Source organism: Takifugu rubripes, chromosome 20 (genome assembly GCF_901000725.2).
Source record: "Takifugu rubripes chromosome 20, fTakRub1.2, whole genome shotgun sequence".
Lineage (NCBI taxonomy): Eukaryota > Metazoa > Chordata > Actinopteri > Tetraodontiformes > Tetraodontidae > Takifugu > Takifugu rubripes.
Window position 1 is genome coordinate 4,438,987 of NC_042304.1, and position 22,606 is coordinate 4,461,592.

Below are 22,606 nucleotides of genomic sequence, written 5' to 3' on the forward strand. Positions count from 1 at the left end.
CAGATGGTTCCTCTTTCAGAACGTCTATTGTGCTCGGAGGAAACGGCACCATATGGGGTCTGCTCGCTCCGCTGTGTGCTGTGTTGTGTCAAGTGACGTTCCCGGGAATACCAGGATGAAGGGTTTCCAGCACAGTTATTTACTTTTGCTGCCCTGGTTTTAATGCAGTGGATGATTTGTGCACATCTCCATATAATTGCACTCTTTTATCAAATGTAATTATATTAAGGTTAACCAGGCCCTTTATTAGCTGCAATAAATCCTCATGCAGGGAAGCTCAGCCTGTCAGGCGAAGTGCCGCCTAGAGGTGGATGCTGGAACTACAAGTGGGATCAAGACAGAGGTCAGACAGGCACAATCCAACCTTTCATGGATCGACAGCAGCCTTATTGTGCCGGATCTAACTTTGGGAGTTTCATACTTAGGGAGTCGCCCTGTGTGACATAATGGAGATGATTCCGCATTCAGGCTTTTGCATGGATCACTGCGGCCTGCCTTGGGAAGGCAGAAAGAAGGGAGGGGAGAGGAGGAGGAGGAAAGGGAGAGAGAGCCCGCAGAGAGAAGCCGAGCCTCCGAGCTGTGCACGCAGATGTGTGAGAACACGGCAGGAAAAGGACAAAGGACGCGCTGACCGCGGGGTCAAATGGCCGAAAGGAGATCAGGACACGAGAAGAGAGGAAGAAGAAGATGAGGAATCTGATCGGAGAAGAGCAGCTGCCAAGTGTGTGGTAAGAACACGGCTGACGGGCTGTAGCTGCCTGTGCAGGTTGACTCGCATTGTTCATTTACAAGAATAATGGACCCGGGCTCAATAGAGCAGATACCTGGAATACCTGTGTGTGTTTGTCATGCCTCGTGCACGCTCGTGCCCACAGCAGAGCATCCACACTTTATCTCCTTGGCTGTGCCACTGAACACACATCTGCACTAGTTATATTGGAATTCTTGCAACTGAGTGGGACAAGATTAACCTGTTTCAGGCACATGGAGCCGTTGGAGAGACTCCAGGAGAATCCGAACCTTTGGATTGAGCGACAGCCACAGACACGGAGTCCCCTCAACGTGTCTCACGTCAGTGTCCCAACGTTAACGTTCCTCTGTTATTGCTGACGATCCGGCCATTCGTTATGGAACAGGCATGTACAGCCCGTTGTAGGAACTTTCAACACCGTTGTAGGAACTTTCAACACCGTCGTAGGAACTTTCAGTCCGCTCATTCGCTTCTGATTGAGCGGAGCGGTCGGGCGGAGACCTCACGCCGCTTCCGTCGCCACTTCATCGCTCTGGGAGTGAAAAAGACGCCACACTTTGACCACGCAGAGGCCGTGTGAGCACTTCCTGTTTACTTCCCATGACTCCCTGGGTGCACAGAGCCTCCCTGAAGCGCTGCTGCCTCGCGCAGGATGCCAAGGGAAACAGTTTGTAAGAAAGAAAAAAACAACAAGACGAACAGAAGTTGTTGATTCTGCGTAAACAGGACACACATGTTTAAGCTGCAGCCAGATCTGAGGGCAGATGCGCGGCCTACGTTCCCACTCACACATGGCACACACAAAAAAAACAAGTGCGCACGGCCCATAAATCTTCCATAAAAGAGAGGAGGGGGCGACCCTGCAGGGGAAGATTGAAGATGGAGGGATGGACAGATGGTTTCATTCTGGAAGGTTTAAACATGTGGAAGGTGTCTGTTGCCATTGCCTCCCATCGGCCTTATTACTGTAAAAGGACTGGAGCGTTGGCTTTCCCTGCGTGGAGCGTGCAGCAAATGTTTCGCTCCGGTCAAGCGCTCCGTGATGACGTTCCCCTGACAAAAAGCGCGCTGCGCGTTGTGTCATAACTCGGGAATGCTTTTGGCAGCTGACAACACTTGGACCTGAGACAATGCGGCTTGTTTCAGATTTCGCGTTCGCTTCAGCGCTGGATGAGTCTATCACTAATTGTTGCATCTGGCCGTGTTGTGCGCTCGATGGGGGGGGGGGGGTGCACAGGAGCTGCATTTCTTCTGTTTGCTACCATTTAAAAACCCACACAATTCCATCTGTAATAACTGTGCAGTTATCCTTATACAACCACAGATTTACAGCTGCGTCACAGATGCTTGCGGGTCATGCTGGAGGTTCTATGACACTTTCTGTGCATTCACAGAGCTGAAGATGTGGGCATTGATGGGAGCGGTCTGTCTGTGCCACTGTGTGTTTGGGCAGCTGTTGGACGCCAGGCAGAGAGGAGGCCCGCGTCTCGTCTGCAGCGTCCCTGGCTCGCCAGGCCTGCCAGGGAAACCAGGCCCCGGTGGACCCCCGGGTGCAGATGGCAATGTGGGTATCCCAGGAAGAGATGGCAGAGATGGCAGGAAGGGGGAAAAGGGAGAGAAGGGAGACGCAGGTATATTATTAAAAACCAAGAACATTAAAAAAAAAAAAAGAGTCACTGTGTGATCACAAACAAACGTTACTGTACGGGTGAAGAGCAGCACTTGAATTCTGTAACTAAATGCAGCACAGATCAGGAATAAACTGGGACCACTGTGTTTCTGTGCCTTCATGTTTTCCAGCGTTGGCTCAAGAGCCCAGCAGATATTTCTACCAGAGCGTTTGTTCATTCCTTTGTTAAAAAAAATATCTCTGTACTAAAAATAATCTTCGACTATCCTCCGTCACTCTTTGGTCAGAAGGGACTGTTTTTTAAAAATGAAGCCTAGAGGAAGCAAACTAAACTACACATATGCCTTGAGTCTTGTTCTCCGTCCACTTGGTCCCAGTTATTCAGGTTCCGGTATGCGTGGACTTCATACTTTTCGTGCTGATTTCCTTCCCATGTTTACCATATTCAAACGAGGCAAAGATCTGCACGTTCAAACGTGAAGACGGGCAGCGACTACTGCTGGCCTCTTGTGAACTGAACACGTTTTAATCTCTAATCCTCACAGGACACAAACAGACCCTGAAACGTCACATTAGATAATCGGGGAAAAATAATTGAATAATTATGGATCCAAGCACATCTTCTGAAACAAGTGATAAGGATTGTTTGAACTGGCCACAGCAGGCCATGGGGATGAACCCAAAATGTGAGCCGGGTGTACGTATAAAGATCGTTTTTAAAGAAATGTTTAGACAAAGTTCATCCATCATTGAACATTCGGATTATTTGTTTTGGTTCAGATGCATCTTTATCACTTTTATATTGCATTTTTACACTGGCTGATAGATGAAAAGTCTGACACTCAGTGAGATAATGTTTGAAATTCCTAAGATTGAAACAGTTTTGCAGATTCGATGGCTTTTCCTCTTTTTTCTTCTCTGCCGTGCCTTTCTCTGGGCCTACAGCAGATCCCCACCGCTGATAACATCCATGGATGATTTACAGAAATCTGATAGCGGTTTTTGGATAGCGATTTGTGTGTGGCAGAATTCATTTGATCACACCTGCTTTCGAACATGAAACGGCAGATTCAGAACCCGTCCTGCTCAAACAGGCTTCGTGGAGCTCATTTGATCCTTTGGCTGTTGATGCTAATTCAAGGCAAACGCAGCTCTGTTCCAACAGTGACTTCATGCTTGAAGCAGGGTGGGGATTTTGTGTTTTCATTCACTCTTCGTGTCACGGTTTGGGCGAGTAAATGAACTGAAACGAAGAGGAAAGTGGAAATTTGCATTAACTGAAAGCAATCTTCTTACTGTTGCAGGACTGAGGGGGAGAGTCGGCCCAACGGGTAAGATCGGAAGCAAAGGTGACCGTGGGCCCACAGGTAAACGAGGCCCTACCGGGGAGAAAGGGGATCTGGGTCTACTTGGTCCTCCAGGCCAGGAGGGGGACAAAGGGGAAAGGGGGAAACGAGGCTCTCGTGGAACTGGGGGAATATGCAAGTGTGGCAGCCTGCTGCCAAAATCGGCCTTTTCTGTGGGGATAACCAGCAGCTACCCTGCAGAGAACACACCCATCAAATTCAACAAAGTCCTTTTTAATGATGGTGGCCATTACAACCCACAGACAGGCAAGTTTATCTGCGCATACCCGGGGGTCTACTTTTTCTCCTATGATATCACAGTGGCTAACAAACACCTGGCCATCGGCCTGGTGCACAACGGACAGTTTCGCATCAAAACCTTTGATGCCAACACGGGAAACCACGACGTTGCATCCGGGTCGACTGTGATGTACCTGAGTCCTGAAGATGAGGTGTGGCTGGAAATCTTTTTCCATGACCAGAATGGCTTATTTGCAGATGCTGGTTGGGCTGACAGCTTGTTCACTGGTTTCCTCCTTTATGCAGACACAGACTATTTTGATGCTCTGGCAGAGGATTATACATAAAACTAGCAAATCATCACACAGGCAGTGACATTCATGGTATAGCTGGAAATATTTTTTTTAATAAATATTTGTACTGCTGGTTATATATTTACAATACATCTATTTGCTTGTCGAAATATTTGGAATTGTATTATTTAATAAAGCTTGACTACTTCTATTTGGCTTTGGGTAAAATGTATAACTTAATACCTTAACAATAATTTAAATAAACTTTGTGTTTACTTTGTGGTTTCTTTCATCAAAAAAGTATTTATGAGACAACAATCCACCGTAATGTGGAATGAAATAAACGTCGTATCTTATGTTTTTGTCCCTTATGCGCAATTTAATCTGATGAGATTAGTGACATTCGCACAGCACTTTTGGACCTCTTCAGATTCCGTAGCAGGCAGAATTCTCGCGACAGAAATTTTCTTGATTGACACAACAGTGAACCAATAGAATTGCAAATATTCGAAATTTCTTTTGGAATCGGTCAAATTGGTCAAGGTAGGTTGAGAGGAAGAGTTTATCTCGTTACTAAGCAGCGCCGTATTATTACAACGATGGAGGGGAATTTCGTGGAAACATGGAAATAATCGACACTTGCGGAAGAATTTATTAGGTTTATGTGGCTAGTTTGGTAACTATCATCGTTTGCTGTGACAACACACACCGGACAACATAATGATGATTACCACAAGAGTTTTCGTCAATCTGGACAATTTGAAAGAGCAAATTGCTTCTTAGATCTGCCAGCAAACTACAAACTGCAATGGAGGTTGGTGTGGGTTTTTTTTATCTTAGCCCGAGGAATACAAGAACACTCCGTTCTGTCTGAATCATCCTGTTTAGCCTTTATATCCTTCGGGTTTCTCTTTCTTTGCGCCCAGGGCACCGACGAAGACCCAGGAGAGACTCTGAAACGCACGATTAAAGCTCAGAGACGCAGCCGGAAGAAACGGGTAAAGCTGCCTGTTGCATCCGTCTTTGTAATACAATAATATTTGCCAATAAGCACTAACAGTAGCTATGTGGACTTTACCAGGTGCTTGAACAGATTTCAGCCCAGCGGTTCCGAGATGACGATGTTGATGTTCAACACAGTGAAGCTGAAAAACCAGCTCCAGAACCTGAGCCCGACCACAAGCCAAAACACAGGGGTTCGTGACCTAAATACACTTTCTGTGATTACCCTTTGCCCATTTTCACTTTAACCATGCACTCCAATTATTATTATTTTATTATTATTAGGAAATAGAAGTGCAATGACCACTGTAGAGGGATTGTGGGATGGGACACTGGGTAAAAATGACAGTAACAAAGTGAGTAAAACATGTAACTATTGCTGTTGTAGGAGCTTCCTCAAGATTTAAACACACCTCTGACTCTCAGCAGTTAAATGACAGTCTGACAGAGCGCTTGCAAGAGCGACTGAGAGCAGCCAGAGTAAGCCCTACCTTTAAAACAGAACGATATGGTGAATACGTGAAAAGAAGTAAAAATGACCTCTCATTTGTTGCAGTTAAATGTTGATAAGCAACAGCAACAGAAGGCCTCTGTTGTCCCAGTAAGTCGCCTCCAGGGTCTGAGAGACAGAGACACGGTGACGAGGTTTGACCAAGAGGTGAGTGCAAGCCTCCAGTGCGGCTGTACATTATTCAAGTTATCCACCTCTCTTTATAGCCAAGTAATTCATTATGGGCAAAACTCAATCTTCTTTAGGCTGATCTGGACAAGCCTGAAAGACGTGATGTCTCATTGACCCTCACTAAAAGGGTCAAGTTCCAAGAAGCAGCAAGACAAGTAAAGCTGAAAAATTGTAAATTACAGTTACAGTGCATCTGTGTTGGTCATGTTTACATTGGTATTCATTTTTCCAACTAGGTTAGAAAAGGTCTACCGACAGCTGAAGAGGCCTACAATTTCTTTACCTTCAACTTTGAGCCAGAGCCACAGGATGGGAATGATAAACAAGGAAAGACGGCAACAGATGCTGATAAAAATGATAGAGAGGAAGCTGAAGAGCCCAGTGGTGCTAATGTCGATGAGGAGAATCAAGACAGAGTTGAACACCAGGTAAAAACTTGTGGCCGATGCTTGTTTCTGCATCATCTGTAGCCCAACATAGCCCCGATGCTTCGTCCTCTTTATCCCGCTGTAGAGTGAGGAAGCTCCACTCGTGCGTGACGGTGCAGAGGATTTGTTCATCATTGAACAGTTGTCCCAGGACTTTCTGGAACTGAAAAAAGCAGAATATGTTGGGTACAAAAAACGCGTTCAGCAAGAAAGCGAGCTCCTCTTCAAGCCAAGTGTTCGAGCAGGTATATTTACAGATTTGGAACAACTGATCTACAATGTGCAAAATCATCCATGTCTTTATGTATTGGGTTCATCTCGAATTCACGGTTACAGTTCCAACCTCCATCAAGCTGCCTGAAAATATGAGGCCTCGCTATCTGGAGGATGAGGGCCTGTATGTAGGAGAGAGGCCTCAGGTATCCGTGACCAACGAAAATGTTCTGGAGAACCGTGTTTTGAAAACAAAGGAGGTACATCTGAGCAAAAACTGAGCAGCGTTGCTGCTGTGGCTTTAATTCTTTAACTATGTGTTTATGTGATGTTCCATTTAAAGGGCAAGAAGTGGTTTGGAGATGATGGCAGGATCATAGCTCTGCCCGACCCTATAAGGGAATCCTCCACAAGACCCCCATTCTTCCACATAGAGGGGAAACTGGACCCTGAGCTCCAGCCTGTGTACAGAAGGGTCAGACTCTCACTTCCATCACTCTTTATTTGTCAACCATGCTGATGATTACAGCTAATTACTGTTGTGTGTTTGCGTTTTCATCAGACTCTGATGAGGCCTTGATGTGATTTATTCCAAATTCATACCTTAAGGGTTTAAAGTCTACGATCTTTTAGGGATTTTCCTTGTACACATTATTTTCTCTGACACTTTTGTAGAACATTATTTAATGGATCCTGTTTGGGTTTTTTTCTTCCTTCCAGGCACTCAAGCCCCCCAGTACGAATCTATATGTTCCTGGTGGAGCAGAACTCGAGGGAGACTTCCAGCTCGATGTTGATGTTTCTGGAGTGGTCTTCTCCCACCACCCTCTTTTCAGTCGCGAGCATGTGCTCGGAACCCATCTGACACAGCTGTATGATCATTACCTCACCAGGCAACACCATCATCTCACCGGACACCTCACCGACAAGGTAAAAAAAGTAAAAAAGTTGCCATGGTTACTCTACGACCCAGTCCTTAATAAATCAGGACAGCTGTCGTATGGATCGATGAAAGACAGATTTAATATGCTATATTTTTGGATGTGGTGCAGTTGAACGGACTGAGGAAAGCTATGCAGAACATGCTTGGTAGTCACAGCCTGACTGAAGCCATGCAGCAGAGGATCACCGACTACAGCTTGGAAATCAGGTCTGTCCCCCAGATTATTTCCCTTCTGAGGCTTCTTACCACAAGATTAATGCTCCAATTTGTGTGATTTCTTCTCTCCCTTAAAATCTCAGGAACACCAGGCAGTTGCGAGACAGTGAGCAGGAGAAAGACCGGACTCTTCTGAAGAATATAATCAAAGTGTGGAAGGATATCAAAGCCTTGAGAAGCTTTCAGAACTATAGCAACACGCCCTATAAGCTCTCTCTCAGAAGGTATTTGACACTTGGGTTTGTGTTTCTGATTACTGTACCGGGCTTTGGAGCTTAGAAGTGATTAAGTTCTGGTTTATATCTGCATCAGTAATCAGCAAAAAGGTCAAGGGCGAAATGAGGGGCAGTCTTGGACGAATAAAAGTGTCGCCTAAAGAAAATCTGATTTCTTAACAGTCGCAGACCAATCATAGTCATTCTTAGAAGTTGAATTGTGCTAAATGAAATGGTGTTATGGATTATATGTTGTTTTGATGCGATGGATCAAAACTCCTGGCATCATCATTCATGCGATGGAGTTTTTCCACCTTGCTTTCAGAGTGAATGTGGATCAGGAGAAAGATGAGCAAGAGTATGAAGATGAAATTGTGGCGGAGGTTTTGGACTTGGAGCTGGAGCTTGAGGAGGAGCATCAAAGGAAGCTCACGGAGCACAAGAAACAGCTAGAGGAGTGGAAAGCCTGGAGAATTAAGCAGGTATCTGTCCGTTTGACTGACTGCTTGCATGTTGGTACTATTTCACCAGCTAAGACACTTGTAGGGAAACCTTTGGATCGTCTGACATTCCAGACCTTGACTCCCTCATGTGGACACCAGCCCAGTAACGATCATATTTCTCTCATCAACCATGATGTTTCACACAGTTTTGTTGTGCCAAGTAACTCAAATTGATCAGAAATTCCATAACAGCTCTGTGAAAATTAGCATGTGAATTGACCTAAACCCAGTTTCTGGAATTTGCGTTTGCTTCGAACCTGTTTGCTCTAAATGCCTTCCAATTTTTGGAATCTGGCATTGAGCAGTAAAGAAGTGGGACCGTGGAAAAGGAGGCAAAGCTCCTCTTGCAGGTGAAAGGAAGTCAAACATACATGCATTAACATGTACATATTCTATATTCACCTTGTTCAGAAATCCAGAAGGAAAAAGAAGAAAGAGCGGAAGAAGAAAGGTCCGGCAAGAGACGACGCGGAACAGGAAGAGGACGGCGCTGAAGACGTGAGCGAGGAGGAGGCGGCTGTGGAAGAAGCTCCCCCGAAGCCGGAGCCTCCAGAGAAGCCGGAGCTGGAAGCCATCAAGCAGCAGGTCAGGGAGAAAGCCTCCAGGATCCGCAGGAAGCCAGGGGAGCCCATCTTGATCCCCGTCCTGTCTGCATCGGGAAACATCACAGCCACCGAACTCTGTCCCCGGTACCAGCAGAACCCCTCTGATAGTTACCTCTTTACTCTAGAGAGGCATTTTTAATTGGCCAGATTTGGGAGGTAAAGGAGCAGGAGATGGGACATGGTTTCCTTTTGTTTTTCAGGGGGGAAAAAAATCGACGCCAGGACGTCGCCAGGCGCTCTTTTTTCGTGAGGATCCTTTACAATGACAAGGAAGTTTCCCGAACAGAGAGTCGAGCCCTGAGCAACGATTTCAAAATGCACTTCGGACAGATGTTCAATCTCAAGATCGTAAACCTTCCCCAGAGCATCAATTTACAGGTAATACAGAGACGTGTTTGCCCCAATTTCAGGTTGGGCAGCGCACACAGCCTTGATGGGTTTCTACTTGAGCGGTGTGTGTGTGTGTGTGTGTGTGTGTGTGTTGTAGGTGTTTGAAGAGATAGGCCTGACACGCTCCCTCTTGGCTCAAGTGTTCATTCCGGTGCCGGAACCCTCGGTGGTGACGGGTCAAGTCCCCCTGGAGGAACTTGAGTTTAGCAGCAACCAGAGGGTGATGTTTGACCACGAGGGTGTGGGAAGCGGTGAGCAACCCTCCGTTTTACACATTTTTCGCCCAACATTTGTTCAGGAAGCGTCTCCAAAGACAAAAGAACTGCAACATCAGCAACAAGACAGAGATAAAAAGAAAGAGACAGATAAAAAGATTAAATTCCGCCAGTTGTATCCACGTCCTGATAGTGCAAGGTTCTTTTCTAAGAGGGAAAACATCTCGCTCTTTAATAAAATGGTGAAATAATCAACCAATACGGTTGTGTTCTTTCCAAATCTCATTTCACTTCACTGGATCCATATTTCTGTATGATTCATTGGCCACAAATGTGCTGCGCTAGGCGCTTGTTACTCCAACTGCCTGCGCCTCACTCGCTCCACCTCCACAGATGTGCCTGTGACCTTTGAGCCCGACGGCAGCAACAGTCAGACGCTGCTGACCTCCGGGAAGGTGTCCTGCTGTGCCTCCTGGGGGGCCGGAGAGGATGGCGTCCCACTGGCCCCTCCAGTGCATAAGAAAACCGGCGGCATACACAAGTAATGTCACTGTTGAACTATTCCCCGCTCTTTTTAGGCCTTGATGAATAGCTTTGATTTGACCGTTGCATAGTTGTCACGAACTTCAAACCTGTTGAGCTCAGACCAGTGCAACTTTTCCAAGCAGCCACTTTTCTTGCAAACGCAGTACTTGGAATCGAAAATTCCCCCGAGTGTGACTCATGTGCAGACACGGGACGTTCTAAAACCGGACTGGGTCGGACTGGAATGGCTGTGCTTAAAATATTCTGGCGTCTGAGGTCAGCTGCGCGTTATTTCATTGAGGTTCTACTATGCGGTCCGGATGGTGGAGAATCTCGAGAGTGGGACAGAACAAAGAGTAGCTGTAGCATAGAGGCTGCTCATTGGTTGCTATTGTGTTTTTGTGGTTTCAGCCGCCTGGATGCCGTGTCCTGCATCGGTGCCTCCGGACTGTATGATGTGAAAAAAATTGGTGAATGGGCTGCGCAGTCTCGCCTGGACCCCAACGACCCGAAGAACACCTCCATCATGCAGCTGCTTAAGGTAGGTGATGAAGAGGAGGGAGCGGCCGGATAGAAGCAGAAGCACAACCGCCCGGACGTGACGCGTTTGCCCTGTGGTTGGTCAGGTGGCCAGAGGCGGAGAGGTGACCACTCCAGAGTACTTCCGCTTGGAACATCTGCAGGAGGAGTTCAACTTCGTGAGTGACGAAGAGCTGGAAAGGTCCAGGAGATTCCGAATGCTCCAGCTCAGGAACCAGGGAGTGGCAGAGTTTCGAAACTACAAGTTGATTCCAGCTCAGGAGCGGGAGGTCACCGACAGGATGTTTCAGGTCAGCTTTTTAAACATTTACCATAGCCGTGAAATGGCGGCTGCAGGTGTTCATTTCATAATGATGACAGGAATATGAGACGAGACTGAGAAGAGGAGAAATCATCGACACTAAGGAATATCTGGATTCGCACCGAGCCTTGGTAGCCAAATATCTGCAGAAGGTAAACGGCCCGGTGTCCTCCTGCTCTCTCAGGCACAAACGGTGCCGCTTTAAAGCGTCTTTATCCCCGATTTCCTCTGCAGATCCGAGAATCTGTCATCAACAGGTTCATTCTTGCCAAGCACCACTACCGTCTGTCCGACATGGTCGTCGAAGAGGAGATCCCGAGCATCGGGTAAGCGCTCCCAGAACGTATTAGTCTGCTCTTATCAGCTAAAGCGGACAGTTGCTCTTGTTGTGTCTGCCACGTGTTCATCTTGCGAAACCCGAAGTTGTAATTTATGTATGTATCCAACACGCTCCTCCCGGTTTCACACTAATCAACCCTGAAACCATGTCTGAACCTCCCCCCCCGGTCGTTAAAAAGCAATGAGATCTTACAGTGATCTGCAAACCCCTATCAAACCCACTCAGGAGAGAGCAGGCCTGATATAAATCACCGGCTGATCTAAGTATGTTTCTTGGCCCGTTCTTGCTTCAGCTTATTTGATCTTGACCTCGGGACCGAATCTCCTTGGCTGGAAGTGTGGAGCTTTATGTTGTCAGCAGGCTTCGGAACATGTGGAGACAGAATATTAGCACATCTGCACGTGTCGGCCTGTCCCTGCTAACCGCTGCTGTCGTTAACTGTTGCTTTTGATACTGTGTTTATGTCGAAATTAAATATTTCTTCATTCTTTTTTTGCTTTTCTATCATGCACTTTTGACAGTGGTGCAGGTCCAGGGTATGTGCTGAGAGTTCTTCTCCCCCCCCCCGACCCTTTTTCTTTAGCCTGACCCCAGTGCCGTAGTGTCAGTAGACCTGTAGCCGCCAGTCCTTCCTGTTCCATCTGTGCTTTGTCAGAATTAGAGATTCCTTTTTAATCCTTTAGTGTTTTCTATGTGCGTTACAACTGTAGTACACACTGCGTATAATACACTCACTAAACTGCACGAGCTAAACTATTTAACTTTGGTAGTGCCATTTCATAATTGCTGAATGTTTCAGGCTTGTTCCCAAAACAAGAACACAGTCAGGTCCAATACAGCATACAGCTGTGTATCAACATGTTACTGATTTGGCAATTGTAAAAAAATAAAAAAGACAGACTACAATAGTAGCCTTTGCTGCTATTAGTGGAGGTCTCTTTCCAGCTAATCTTGTTCGATTAGCTAAACTTCACCTCCCAGTTATTGCGATTCTAGATCCTGAACTCCTGGAGCGACTCACTTCTGCCTGTAGAAAAGATCCTCCCCTTGTGTTGAACGAGAACCGCTTCAGTCGCCGTTGCATCAGCTCCAAACGTTGCAGCTCCAGCGCCAACAGCTCTCTGGAGTACAGCTTTTTTCTCGTTCTTTTCAGAATTCTGGGAATCAACTTGTTCCAGCTGGCTGAAACCAGGCGGCCGCTGAAGCCTCAGAGGAAAGAGAGAAAGAAGATGACGACCCAGAACTTGTCGGACGGAGACATCAAAGTTCTGGTCAGCGTCATCCGAGGCTACGACATCCCGGTCCGGAGGCCCCAGAGCAAGTGAGGGTTTAGATCTTAGAGATCCGGCTGCCCTCAACAGAAAGATTCATCTTTATGACCTGACATCATGTTTATTTTGTGTGTTTTTCCCAGTAAACACAATTTGCAAGGCAGCGAATGGATCCTCAATCAGGTACGCAAAGAAAAACATTTAACAACATCGAGACGTTCCGCCTGATGGAGGATCTCTAAAGCGTCTGTGTGTTGGTGATGCAGGTGCAAGTGAGGCCCTTCGTGGAGGTCTCGTTCCAGCGTGCGGTGCTTCAAACCAGCACAGCGGAAGGCCCCAACCCCAGCTGGAACCAGTACCTGCAGTTACCTTTCAGGTGAAACCTGCGTCAGTAAAGGTCAGTCAGTCCTGATTTAGCAGCCAGTGGCTTCACGCGTCCAACCGTTTCCTTCCCAGCGCCCCGAATGGAAACTACAGCGCCACCAGCCTGCAGTCGGTCCGAGACGAGCTTTTCATCAACATATTTGATGAGATGGTTTATGAGAGTGGGCCGGTAGGTAAAGCAGCCAAATCCAGCTCAGCTGTTGTTGGTCAGCATGAGTTCAGCCTGTTGTTGGCGCTCCTCAGAGCGACGGGGAGAGAGGGAAGTCCGTGCACACCCGGGTAGAGAAGCACTGGCTGGGCTCCGTCAAGATTCCTTTCAGCACGATTTACTCTCAGTCCAGGGTGAGAGTTGGACGTTGGAGTTTTCACGTCTTTACCAGCTCAGGAGCTGCTTCACATGGTGACTTTTTGTTCCGCTGGGTAGATCGATGGAACGTTCAGGGTGAACACGCCAGCAGTGCTGCTGGGCTACAGTAAGGAGCGGAACCGAGGTCCAATCAGCGGTTACGACCCTTTCTGGAACCAGAGTCAGGGAACATTCATCACACTCTTCATCACCATTGAACCTCTGCTGGTGCCTGCAGAGCCCGTGAGGGAGAAGGTATGATACTGTTAGAGCAGCAGCCTGACCTACCAAGACTCTGGCTCTCATTTATGAAACCATCATAGCTGTATAATACAGATGCAAACAGAGGCTTTAGTCCTATTTACTAACATCTGTTTACTGCCACAGCGAGGGGCGGGTGAAGCGCTTAGTAGTTGGAGAAAAATGGGTTGCAGTCTAATTGAAGCCAGCAGGGGGCGCACCTTCAAGAGGAGGGCATTGAAAACTGTCTGGAGCTCTTAGGTGTGAGGTGGTGTCTTGTCCCTGACACATGAAGACTTTCATATGATGACCTGCACTTGTTGATAAATGAGTGCCGGTGTCTTACTTCATTTCCATTAGCGTGAAAGTCACCCCCTGCTTTCTGCCCACCAAGAAGCAGACTAAAATCTCATCCTGACGTGTTGTTTATTTACTTATGCTGCCTCCTGTCATAGATAAAGGAAGTGAAGGTGAACATTTGCCTTTTTTTAAAATTTCACGTCATTGGTATTAGCGTAGACGTTGCCCCGTGTTTCTCCGGCGGTCCCCTGTGAACCCGTTTCTTCCCGCAGTTTGACAGTGAAGAGGATGAAAGCCTGCTGCAGGCCTCGGAGAGGTTTGAGAAGGATGCGTCCAGGTTTTACTCAGACCGACCGTGCATTACCACAGTCATCGATCTCACGGGGAAGACGGTCTTCATCACACGCTACATCCGACCGCTCAACCCCCCTCAGGAGTTGCTGGACGGAGTGGCCAGCAACTCCCAGGAGGTCAGTCGCTCACCTGAGGAGGAAATGGGTCTGATTGCAGTGGGAGTCCCGTAGTCACATGACGACTGTCCTTACAGGCCGCGGTCGCCCGGTACGTGTCTCTCATCCCTTCTCTGCCGGACAGAGTCTTGTTTTCGGCCTCCTGTGACCTCTGGAGCACATGCGACGTGGGTAGAGTCTGGCTTTTGTCTTTTAACAGGCCATTCCGTACCTTAACCTTAACTTTTTTCCTCATTTATTCTTCTGTTTGTAGCAATTCCTCACCCTGCTCGCAGGAGATGAAGAAGAACACGCTGTCCTTTTGTGCAACTACTTCCTGTTTATGAAGAAGAGAGCCTGGCTTATAATTGGCTGTGCTATACCAGAGGTCTGCAGCGCTAATCGCTATGTTTAATATGTGTCCGCGCAACATCGCTGACATCATCTGGCTCTTCCCGTCCCAGGGGCCCACGGCGTACGTCCTGACCCACGAGCAGAACCACTACCTGATCTGGAATCCCAGCAACGGCCAGTCTTACGGCCAGTATGACGCCTTCTGCCCGCTGCAGACCGTGGGTTCCCTGGTCAGCGCCGATAACGTGAGTGGAGAAAGGACCACGTGGCACAGTTGTACCCGTACGTCCCATTTAGCTTCTGTCCAAATTGCGGCGCAGGTGTGGCTCAACGTCCAGGAACACACGTCACCGATGAGGATCAGCTTTGACGTTGCTAACGGCAACCTGTGGAAACCCTTCTTCTCCCGATCCTTCTCACACCCTGGCCTGTCCAGTGTTCAAGTCAGTATTCGTGTATAATGTTTCTGTTTCATCAGAGAACATTCAAGCCACAGTTTTATCAGATATTTGTTCACCATTTGTTAAGATTTTCAACTGAAACTTTCACCTTTTACCACAATTAAAGCGTTTTTGTTGCCGTCTTCAGGGCAGCATCTATAAATTGGTTGTTGTTTCGCCATTTCATGAAACACCTTCTCTTCTAAATCATTGTAGCCAGAGGAGTTGGTGTATCGGCGCTCAGACAAAGCGGCGGCAGCGGAGCTTCAGGGGAGGCAAGTTTGGCGTCCGGTCGATGGGCGGGCCTTTAATCCTGCAGGAAACACTCTGAAAGTACAATTTCTGCCTCCGCAGAATTGAGAAGATCGTGAAAGAGAAGATCATGGAGTGGAGGCCTCGCCAGCCAACCCACTGGAACCGCTACTGCACCTCCATCCTGAAGCAGTTCCTGCCCAGACTGGAGCTGAGCGAGGGGCGGGACACGGCCGAGGAGCACCGTCAAGAACTGCAGAACCTGCTGGGAGACATGAGGGTAAACGGGCTGGCTGTGGTCGGTCATCTGATGAGAAGCGCTCTGCTAACGCGCCTCGCTCTTTTGCAGATCTCTGGATTCCCTCTGCATCAGCCCTTCTCGGAGATCCGGCCCATCATAGAGGCGGTCCACAGCACCGGGGTTCACAATATTCAGGCGCCAAATGTGGAGTTTGCTCTGGCTGTGTATGTGCACCCCTACCCTAACAATGTTCTCTCTGTGTGGGTGTATCTGGCCTCGCTGGTGCGCACGTGACACTCGTCCGAATGTGACGACCGCCTTTGATACAGACCGTCTGTTGCCTCGTGATGCTGCCAGTCTTCATCCTGATTTGGCGAAATATTTGAAGTCAAGAGCAACAAATCACCGAACGACTTAAACTCTCCCGAACTCATTTTTTTCCTTTGGTTTGAACCCAGTTTGAGTTTTTATGTTTGTTTTTACTGTTTCATACGAAAGTTTTAGAGTTGATATTTTGATCTTGTGTACAGCACTTTGGTACAGTGTTGTTTTTAAAGTAATCAAGTGGATTACTTCCAGATTCCAGGAGTGTCTAGTTCTAAATGTTTGGCTTTTTCAGTCTGAAAAAGCAGCTTAACTATGTTAACTATTCTACAATATATATATATTTATATATATATATACACATTTTTTGTTATATATGTGTCAAATAGTGTGTTGCCATGGTGATCTGCATATGTTCAAGGGACTGACAAAAGGTGTAGAATACATTCAGACCGAGTGTGTGTGTGTGTATATATGTATATCTCTTAGCTTTGATTTTTATAAGGTCAAAATTCCTCGAGAAATTGGAATGTCGCCAATCTTTGGTGGCCGTTATCAACATTTCCTGAAAATTTCATTAAAATTGAGTTACGGTATTTTGCTAACAGTCAGACAAACAAGCGCCGTCTGTCACAAAACCTCCGTGATGGAGGTTGAAATTGTGTACTTTTGTTTTGTGGACGGACTGTAAATATGGTAACATCGGGTTTTGCCAGAGTAAATAAATAAAAAAAAGCATTCTTAACGCCAAGATACTTTTATTGAGCATTGCTATGGGAACTCATGCAAATCTTGTGAATAAGGAATCCTGCTGAAGTCATCAAACGGCTGTAGTTTAAGCAAACTGCAGTTTTCTCAAAGCTCTTGAATTCCAAATGAATGCTGGTTTTTCCTGTCTGGATATGTCGCGGAATTAAATGGATCAATCTGTCAACAACAGGGTCAATTTAAAGCCAGGAAGCTATTTCCCCTCTTTTAGTTCATGAATTAGTCACCAGTAGATAACAGAGCATTAAGAGGTAAAAATTAGCTTCAGAACTGTAAATTTAAAAAATTGATCTAAGCTGCTCATCAGATGATGGTTTATCTAAACACAGCAGGAAAGAACCTGTAAATAAGGACAGTTGGAGGAGAAAAGCCACAAAGCCTGACTGTGGACGACACAAACTACTATTTAATGGTTCAAACTGAAAATAAAAATGCATATTTGAAGCCACTTCAAAACTCGTTAGCAATTTTTTTTCTTTCCTCATTTCTAATTCACGTCGGCTAAATTGGAAACAACGGCAGCGAATTTGGTTTCTTCCAGAGAGATTTTGTTTTCCTTTTATTTATTGAAACAAAATACAGCAACCGGCATTTCCAGGATAAAGTGCAAAGAGCGAGGAGACGTGAGGGTGCCGGAGAGCTGCCGGTTTGTTTGGAGGGGGGGGGGTGGGTGTCACTCTCCGGAGCGGCAGCAGGCCCTGAAACCACACTGCAGGTTCTGGCAGCCGCTGGCCGTGTCTGAGTGAGGACCTGGAGACAAACACCACACTGGGGTCATCTGCTGGACATCCGCCCACACCATCAGAGCCATCACTGCACCAGTAAACCCCAGTCGTCATAGCGATAACGATAAAGACGGAAACAATGCTGGCTGACTACTGCGGTGTTTACTTACCTCCACCTCAGCAAACCCCCCCTTATTTGGAAGGACACACGCTAAACAAGCGGGGTTAGTGATGTTTTCACAGCGTCCATGCACACTTCATGATAACTGCTTAAAATCTGTATTTTATCCTCTACACTTGGTCAGATAGGGCCTCCGTTTACGTATGGAATGCTGATTGGGCCTGAGCGTTAGTGCACCGAAAGCTAAATAATTAGGGATAAACCAGGTACAGTCAGGGCAAAAATCCAGAATGATTTTCCTGGGAAAACCAAAAGCCCAGCGCTTTCCCTTGTGTTACCGTTGATGTTGTCGCAGTAATAGAAGTGCTCGTCATTGAGCGACGGACAGGCCGACACCAGCTCCTGCAGCCCCACCTCAGTGATGAAGAGGCAGCCGGACAGGTTGAGGTGCTCCAGAGCAGGAAGTCCTCCGCGCTGCGCCAGAGCCCTGAAACACAAGCGCAGTCTGAGACGGGCCCACGTGCCCTAATCTAAGAAACAGGAGTTCCAATTTGCTGGAGATTTATTCATACAAGAGCCACTCCTACTGGGTCAGAACCAAACCCATGGAGAGAAGTTGAGGGCAGAGTTAGCCAAGACAAAGAGTGCAGAAATTACACCCACACCCAGTTGTTACAAAATCTACCCAGAACTAAAATAGCTCGCTCAGCCATGGCTGATCAACGCTGGTTGGCTACTCTCGCTCCGCAGCGGCGATTTCTGGTGGCGTTTGTGCGACGACCCGAGTCGCCGTTATTTAAAATGTGGGTTTTCACTCGGGGAGGGAGGAGCGATGGTTACCTCAAGCCCAGATCTGTGATCTGATAACATCCAGAGAGACTGAGGAATCTCAAGGAGCGCCTCACGCCTGACGGCTCAGTCCTGGTTTCGTGTCCGTTACACCGCCGACCCCCAAATGAGGGGCCTTTAGTCCGAAACTCTGCAGTGCTGCCTCTGAGGGCGTCTGATCCAGACGGGGGCCCAGCGAACGTCCTGAGGGCCGCGTCACTCGTGCAACAAGTCGAGTGACCGCAAAAGATCTCCCCCGTCATGGCGTAGTGCTGCTGCAGGTAGGCGGCGTTTGAGCTAGTCCTGTGTCGGCGCCTCCCGCTCCTCCTGCAGCAGCACAATCCTCCCACCAGCTGGGTCTCTACAAAAGTCTCCGCCTCGGAAAAAGGCGCCCTCCTCTCCACAGTGTCCTCAATGTCCGCCAGGTCCAAGGAGTCCAAGACCCAGACTTGAGTTTGGGTCCGGCGGCCACCCCAACGCCCGGGCCCCTGCTTGAAAATGATGGCACGCCGTTTATGCTCCACCGAGCCCAGGCTGTCCTCCTCCATCAGGCTGATGGGTAGCGGGGAGCTTTTGGCGTGCTTGTCTCGCCGGGACGAGTGCTTGGCGGGAGCGGTGAGGTCGCCCAGGCCGACAGAGAGTTTTCTCAGAGCGTGGTCGGAGATCTTCTCGCAGCCCGACAGATCCAGGTGCTCGAGGGACAGGCAGGCTCCAAAAGAAGACCAGCTGCACCAGAGGAGGAACAACAGCATTTAGGACCAACTGTGGTTCCAAAGGAAAAACACATACCTTCCTAAAAAAATAAATATATATATATCTACCTGTCAAATGCAAAATCTGTCACATCGGTCTGGGTCAGGTCCAGGTGGGTGATGTTGGGACAAAGACTGAGAATCTGACGCACCTAAAAAAGTAAAACATTTGGGATGTGACAAGGCCGTAAATGTCAAAAAAGGGCGTTTTCACGGTGTAAAAAGGAGATGAGACGTACCATTTTGCTGGAGGCTGTGGAACTGTAGGCCAGAACAATGGACGTGACAGATGGACCCACGGCTGGCAGGAGGTTGTGGATAATCCCGTTCAGGAGCCTCTTCTCTCGCTGAGCTGTGCTGATTGCTAATGAGCCTGGACTTTGCCCCGAAATGTCTAAAAACAAAGATAAATACCAGATGTCACCGATTCCTGCTTATAGATTTCTGCCGCTGATGATCCAAGCGTGTCCTCCTGACTTACTGCTGCCACCAGAACATGACTTAGAACAGGAAGCGCTGACCCAAGATCAGACAAACACCTTTATCTGATGATTCCTGCCTGAACGACACTGTAGGAACATGAAAATGAACCCTCACCTGACTCGTCCACATCAGCGTCCTCATCCCACTCCTGATAGGCTCGGCCTTCATTTTGCCGACTCCTCACCCAGTCCTCATCTGGTTCTTGGTCCAAATCTCCAGGGGGGCCACTATAGTAGTCCCCTACATTGGACATGCAACATTTATCAGCATTCCACCACTCACAAACGACTCCAGTAATCGGTGGGTTACCTCTGGCCCAGCGCACGGGGTAGAGGTGCCTCCACAAAGAGCCGGTCTTGGCCAGTTCTGACCAGGAGCTGCACACCTGACTGCAGCGACACAGGTCCTCAGGGCTCAAGTAGTGGAAGAGCCTCAGCATGATTTCTGTTGGAAGCTGGGAGATGTGAGCTGAAGAGCTCCAGGTCTTTTCCAGTTCTGAGGAAAAGGACAAAACAGGGTTGATACTCTAAAGCTCTGCTTGTTAACAGACACCTCAGTAAAACAGATATTACGGGCTTTTTTTTTTTTAACAAAAAAGAAAAAAAAGAAACGTGATTTTACCAGCTGTTCAACCTGGAGAAACCAGGCAGGACATCATTACACTCAGTCATTTTATCTTTACTGCAGCCAGTTGTGAAAAGTAGAGCCTTGATATGAAGCTAGGATGTAGCAGGAAGTAGATCTAACACCCTCATTGGATTTACCAGTTTTACCATAAAATGGATCCACTAACCGTAGTCTGTCTTCTCGTGGTCAGAATACTTGAAGGCTTTCTGCAGCTCCTCCGCCTGGCTCCACAGGCTGAAGCCCTTCAGCACCTCGGCAGCACAGTCCCACTGCTGCTGACTGCAGTGTTGCGCTATCACCTGCTTTTTGATGTCCTTGAGCTCCTCATAGGTGAAGTACTGCATGAGCATCGGCTGAAACACCTGCAATACATCTCTTCAGTTTACATCGGCCTACTGGGGATCGAACAGTTACGCTGCTTCCTTTCAGCTGAATTCCGTCTTACCCAGCCATTGCATAATCAATTAAGTTAGGGATGTTTACGTTAGTTGACATAAAAAAGCAATCCGACCATATCATACCTCCTCTTCTTCCTTCATGTGGGGTATGAAGTCCTGAGTGAAAGCTTCTAGTCTCTCCTTCAGCTGCTGAGCATAGTTAAGCTGCTCATATTCACTCTAAAATTAAAACAATGGTTAATTTGTGTCATAATCTTAATACGGGATGACTTGTTAGCATTCTCAATCCAAAAGTATGGACTGTAATTTCTGGTTTCCCAGACTGAGCACATAGTGGAAGTAAATATTTTACGCAGTTGCTTCATTCTGGGTTTGCCTGTGGCTTTAAATAACGCCGCTTTCCTGATAAGCGGATCACAGAAATGCTCCTGTTGTCGGTGGGCAAAACTCCTGATATAAACAGTCAGATTAATGAGAGTAAAGTCACGATTTTCCGGACAAAATCAGTGTGGTGAAGATATTAACTCTTCAATTAACAGAATTATACACAAACATATCTCCAGATGACCACACAAGGCAGGCGTGTCCTAGGTGAGGGGCGGGGGGATAAATAAATCTACACATATTACCTTAATGTTATGTAGGCCCTTTTCAAGCAGCGACAACATCTCTGAGAGTTTGTTGTCAGAGTGCACATTGTGCACGGCGCAGCGCTGTTGCAACAGTCCGATGATGTACTCGTTTTCAATCTGCTCATGCATCTTGAACTCCTTAAAGGTTGCACACAGGGACTTAAGGAATGAGCGGAAATCATTGTTGTTGGAGAAGTTGGTTTTTGACAGCTGTGGAAGCCCAAAGAAAGCACATAAATCAAATGCCTCAGCATTGCCTCTCTGGACATCTATTAGATTGAAAAATAAACAAACAAATAAATAAAAGCCTTTCACAGGAAATGGAATTTTGCACCAGAGAGCCATCACATTTGGGCCAAGCACAGATCACTTTAGCCGCCTGCGTGACGCTAAGCACGTCCGCCATATGCGTTGGTCAAAAGGTGACAGATTTCTATCACAAAGTAAAAATTAATAAAATAATACCAATCATCACATGTTTGCGCAACTGCCTTTTGCAATAAAACATATTACATAACACATTCATTTCCTAATAAGTTAGCTAGCAAGCTAATGTAGGCGGCCAGATGGGAAGATGACGTAATGAAAGTTTGGGGGCTTACACAAAATCCAGTGTGCTTTATCAATAAATGCATATTTACGCCAATTCCACGACCATGTGTCGACTCAAAGGCCCTGAGTAACAAACTCCTGCTGTCCGGGTGCCACGACCGAGACACTCCTGTGCTAGCTAGTGTGCTAGCTGGCGTTCAGTCATCAAAATAGCAAAAGGCCGTCAAAAATTCCGTTGTTAAACTTAAGACTAAAAGGCGAAGACTTATGTCCACAAACCTTTTCGCAGTATAGGCCCACCAGCTGCTTCATTCGCCAGTGTGGCCCAGTAAAAACATCCACCTCGTCTGGGAAAGGAGCCATGTTCATCCAACCTCAGTGCGTCATCTGCACCGAGAGCGATACAATCAAACAGGGGGGCGTGTCTATACAGTCATGTGACCCCAAGGCATAAATAAACCCAAACCGTTAGCCACGGAAATGTTTACGCTAATGTGCATCGAATGCATTTTGGTATTGCGAATGTCAATTTAATGTTTAAATAGATTACTTATTTCTCATTGCACTTGTTTTCGATTGTACTTATAATACTACTTAAAATATTCCGCTCTTGGTTAATATTCCTAAAATGAGTATGCTGAGAAACCGTTCATTCTGGCTCGTTCGTTCTCTTAATATTCTTACATACACGATAGGCACAGACAAGTAATGTATTTCTCTTAAATCTTGCCATGTAAGGGC

The 22,606-nt window shown here is 47.1% G+C and overlaps 3 protein-coding genes across 5 annotated transcripts; 2 read left to right on the top strand and 1 right to left on the bottom strand.

Moving 5' to 3' along the window:
* Window positions 1-367: 367 nt before the first annotated feature.
* Window positions 368-4,543, top strand: c1qtnf7 (C1q and TNF related 7). 3 transcript variants are annotated; one of them, XM_003973919.3, is made up of 3 exons: window positions 368-728; window positions 2,205-2,382; window positions 3,686-4,543. In XM_003973919.3, exons 1-3 carry the CDS (start codon window positions 447-449, stop codon window positions 4,312-4,314), a joined length of 1,089 nt encoding a protein of 362 aa, XP_003973968.3. In that variant the 5' UTR covers window positions 368-446; the 3' UTR covers window positions 4,315-4,543. The 3 variants fall into 3 exon arrangements, 2 of the variants coding, with proteins under 2 accessions (XP_003973968.3, XP_029684567.1); XR_003886391.1 differs by having other exon boundaries at window positions 595-728; window positions 2,146-2,315; window positions 3,686-3,823; XM_029828707.1 differs by having other exon boundaries at window positions 595-728; window positions 2,146-2,382.
* A 261-nt stretch (window positions 4,544-4,804) lies between these two features.
* Window positions 4,805-17,195, top strand: cc2d2a (coiled-coil and C2 domain containing 2A). Its single transcript, XM_029828700.1, has 38 exons — window positions 4,805-5,074; window positions 5,187-5,258; window positions 5,342-5,456; window positions 5,651-5,742; window positions 5,819-5,920; window positions 6,019-6,099; window positions 6,181-6,372; window positions 6,458-6,617; window positions 6,709-6,845; window positions 6,929-7,060; window positions 7,306-7,515; window positions 7,638-7,735; window positions 7,828-7,968; window positions 8,285-8,441; window positions 8,874-9,151; window positions 9,268-9,445; window positions 9,555-9,708; window positions 10,066-10,213; window positions 10,609-10,738; window positions 10,824-11,027; window positions 11,098-11,190; window positions 11,273-11,364; window positions 11,900-11,914; window positions 12,532-12,699; window positions 12,793-12,832; window positions 12,916-13,025; window positions 13,106-13,202; window positions 13,277-13,375; window positions 13,458-13,634; window positions 14,075-14,089; window positions 14,192-14,389; window positions 14,467-14,556; window positions 14,643-14,756; window positions 14,833-14,967; window positions 15,043-15,165; window positions 15,379-15,437; window positions 15,517-15,694; window positions 15,764-17,195. The coding sequence occupies exons 1-38, from the start codon at window positions 5,069-5,071 to the stop codon at window positions 15,947-15,949; spliced, it is 4,776 nt and encodes a 1,591-aa protein (XP_029684560.1). The 5' UTR covers window positions 4,805-5,068; the 3' UTR covers window positions 15,950-17,195.
* Window positions 17,196-17,273: 78 nt separating this feature from the next.
* Window positions 17,274-22,301, bottom strand: fbxl5 (F-box and leucine-rich repeat protein 5). Its single transcript, XM_003973839.3, has 11 exons — window positions 22,145-22,301; window positions 21,311-21,523; window positions 20,805-20,900; window positions 20,450-20,645; window positions 19,966-20,151; window positions 19,771-19,896; window positions 19,413-19,567; window positions 19,243-19,325; window positions 18,434-19,147; window positions 17,932-18,080; window positions 17,274-17,497 (listed from the first exon to the last, which is right to left on the bottom strand). The coding sequence occupies exons 1-11, from the start codon at window positions 22,232-22,234 to the stop codon at window positions 17,421-17,423; spliced, it is 2,085 nt and encodes a 694-aa protein (XP_003973888.3). The 5' UTR covers window positions 22,235-22,301; the 3' UTR covers window positions 17,274-17,420.
* Between the last annotated feature and the right edge of the window lie 305 nt (window positions 22,302-22,606).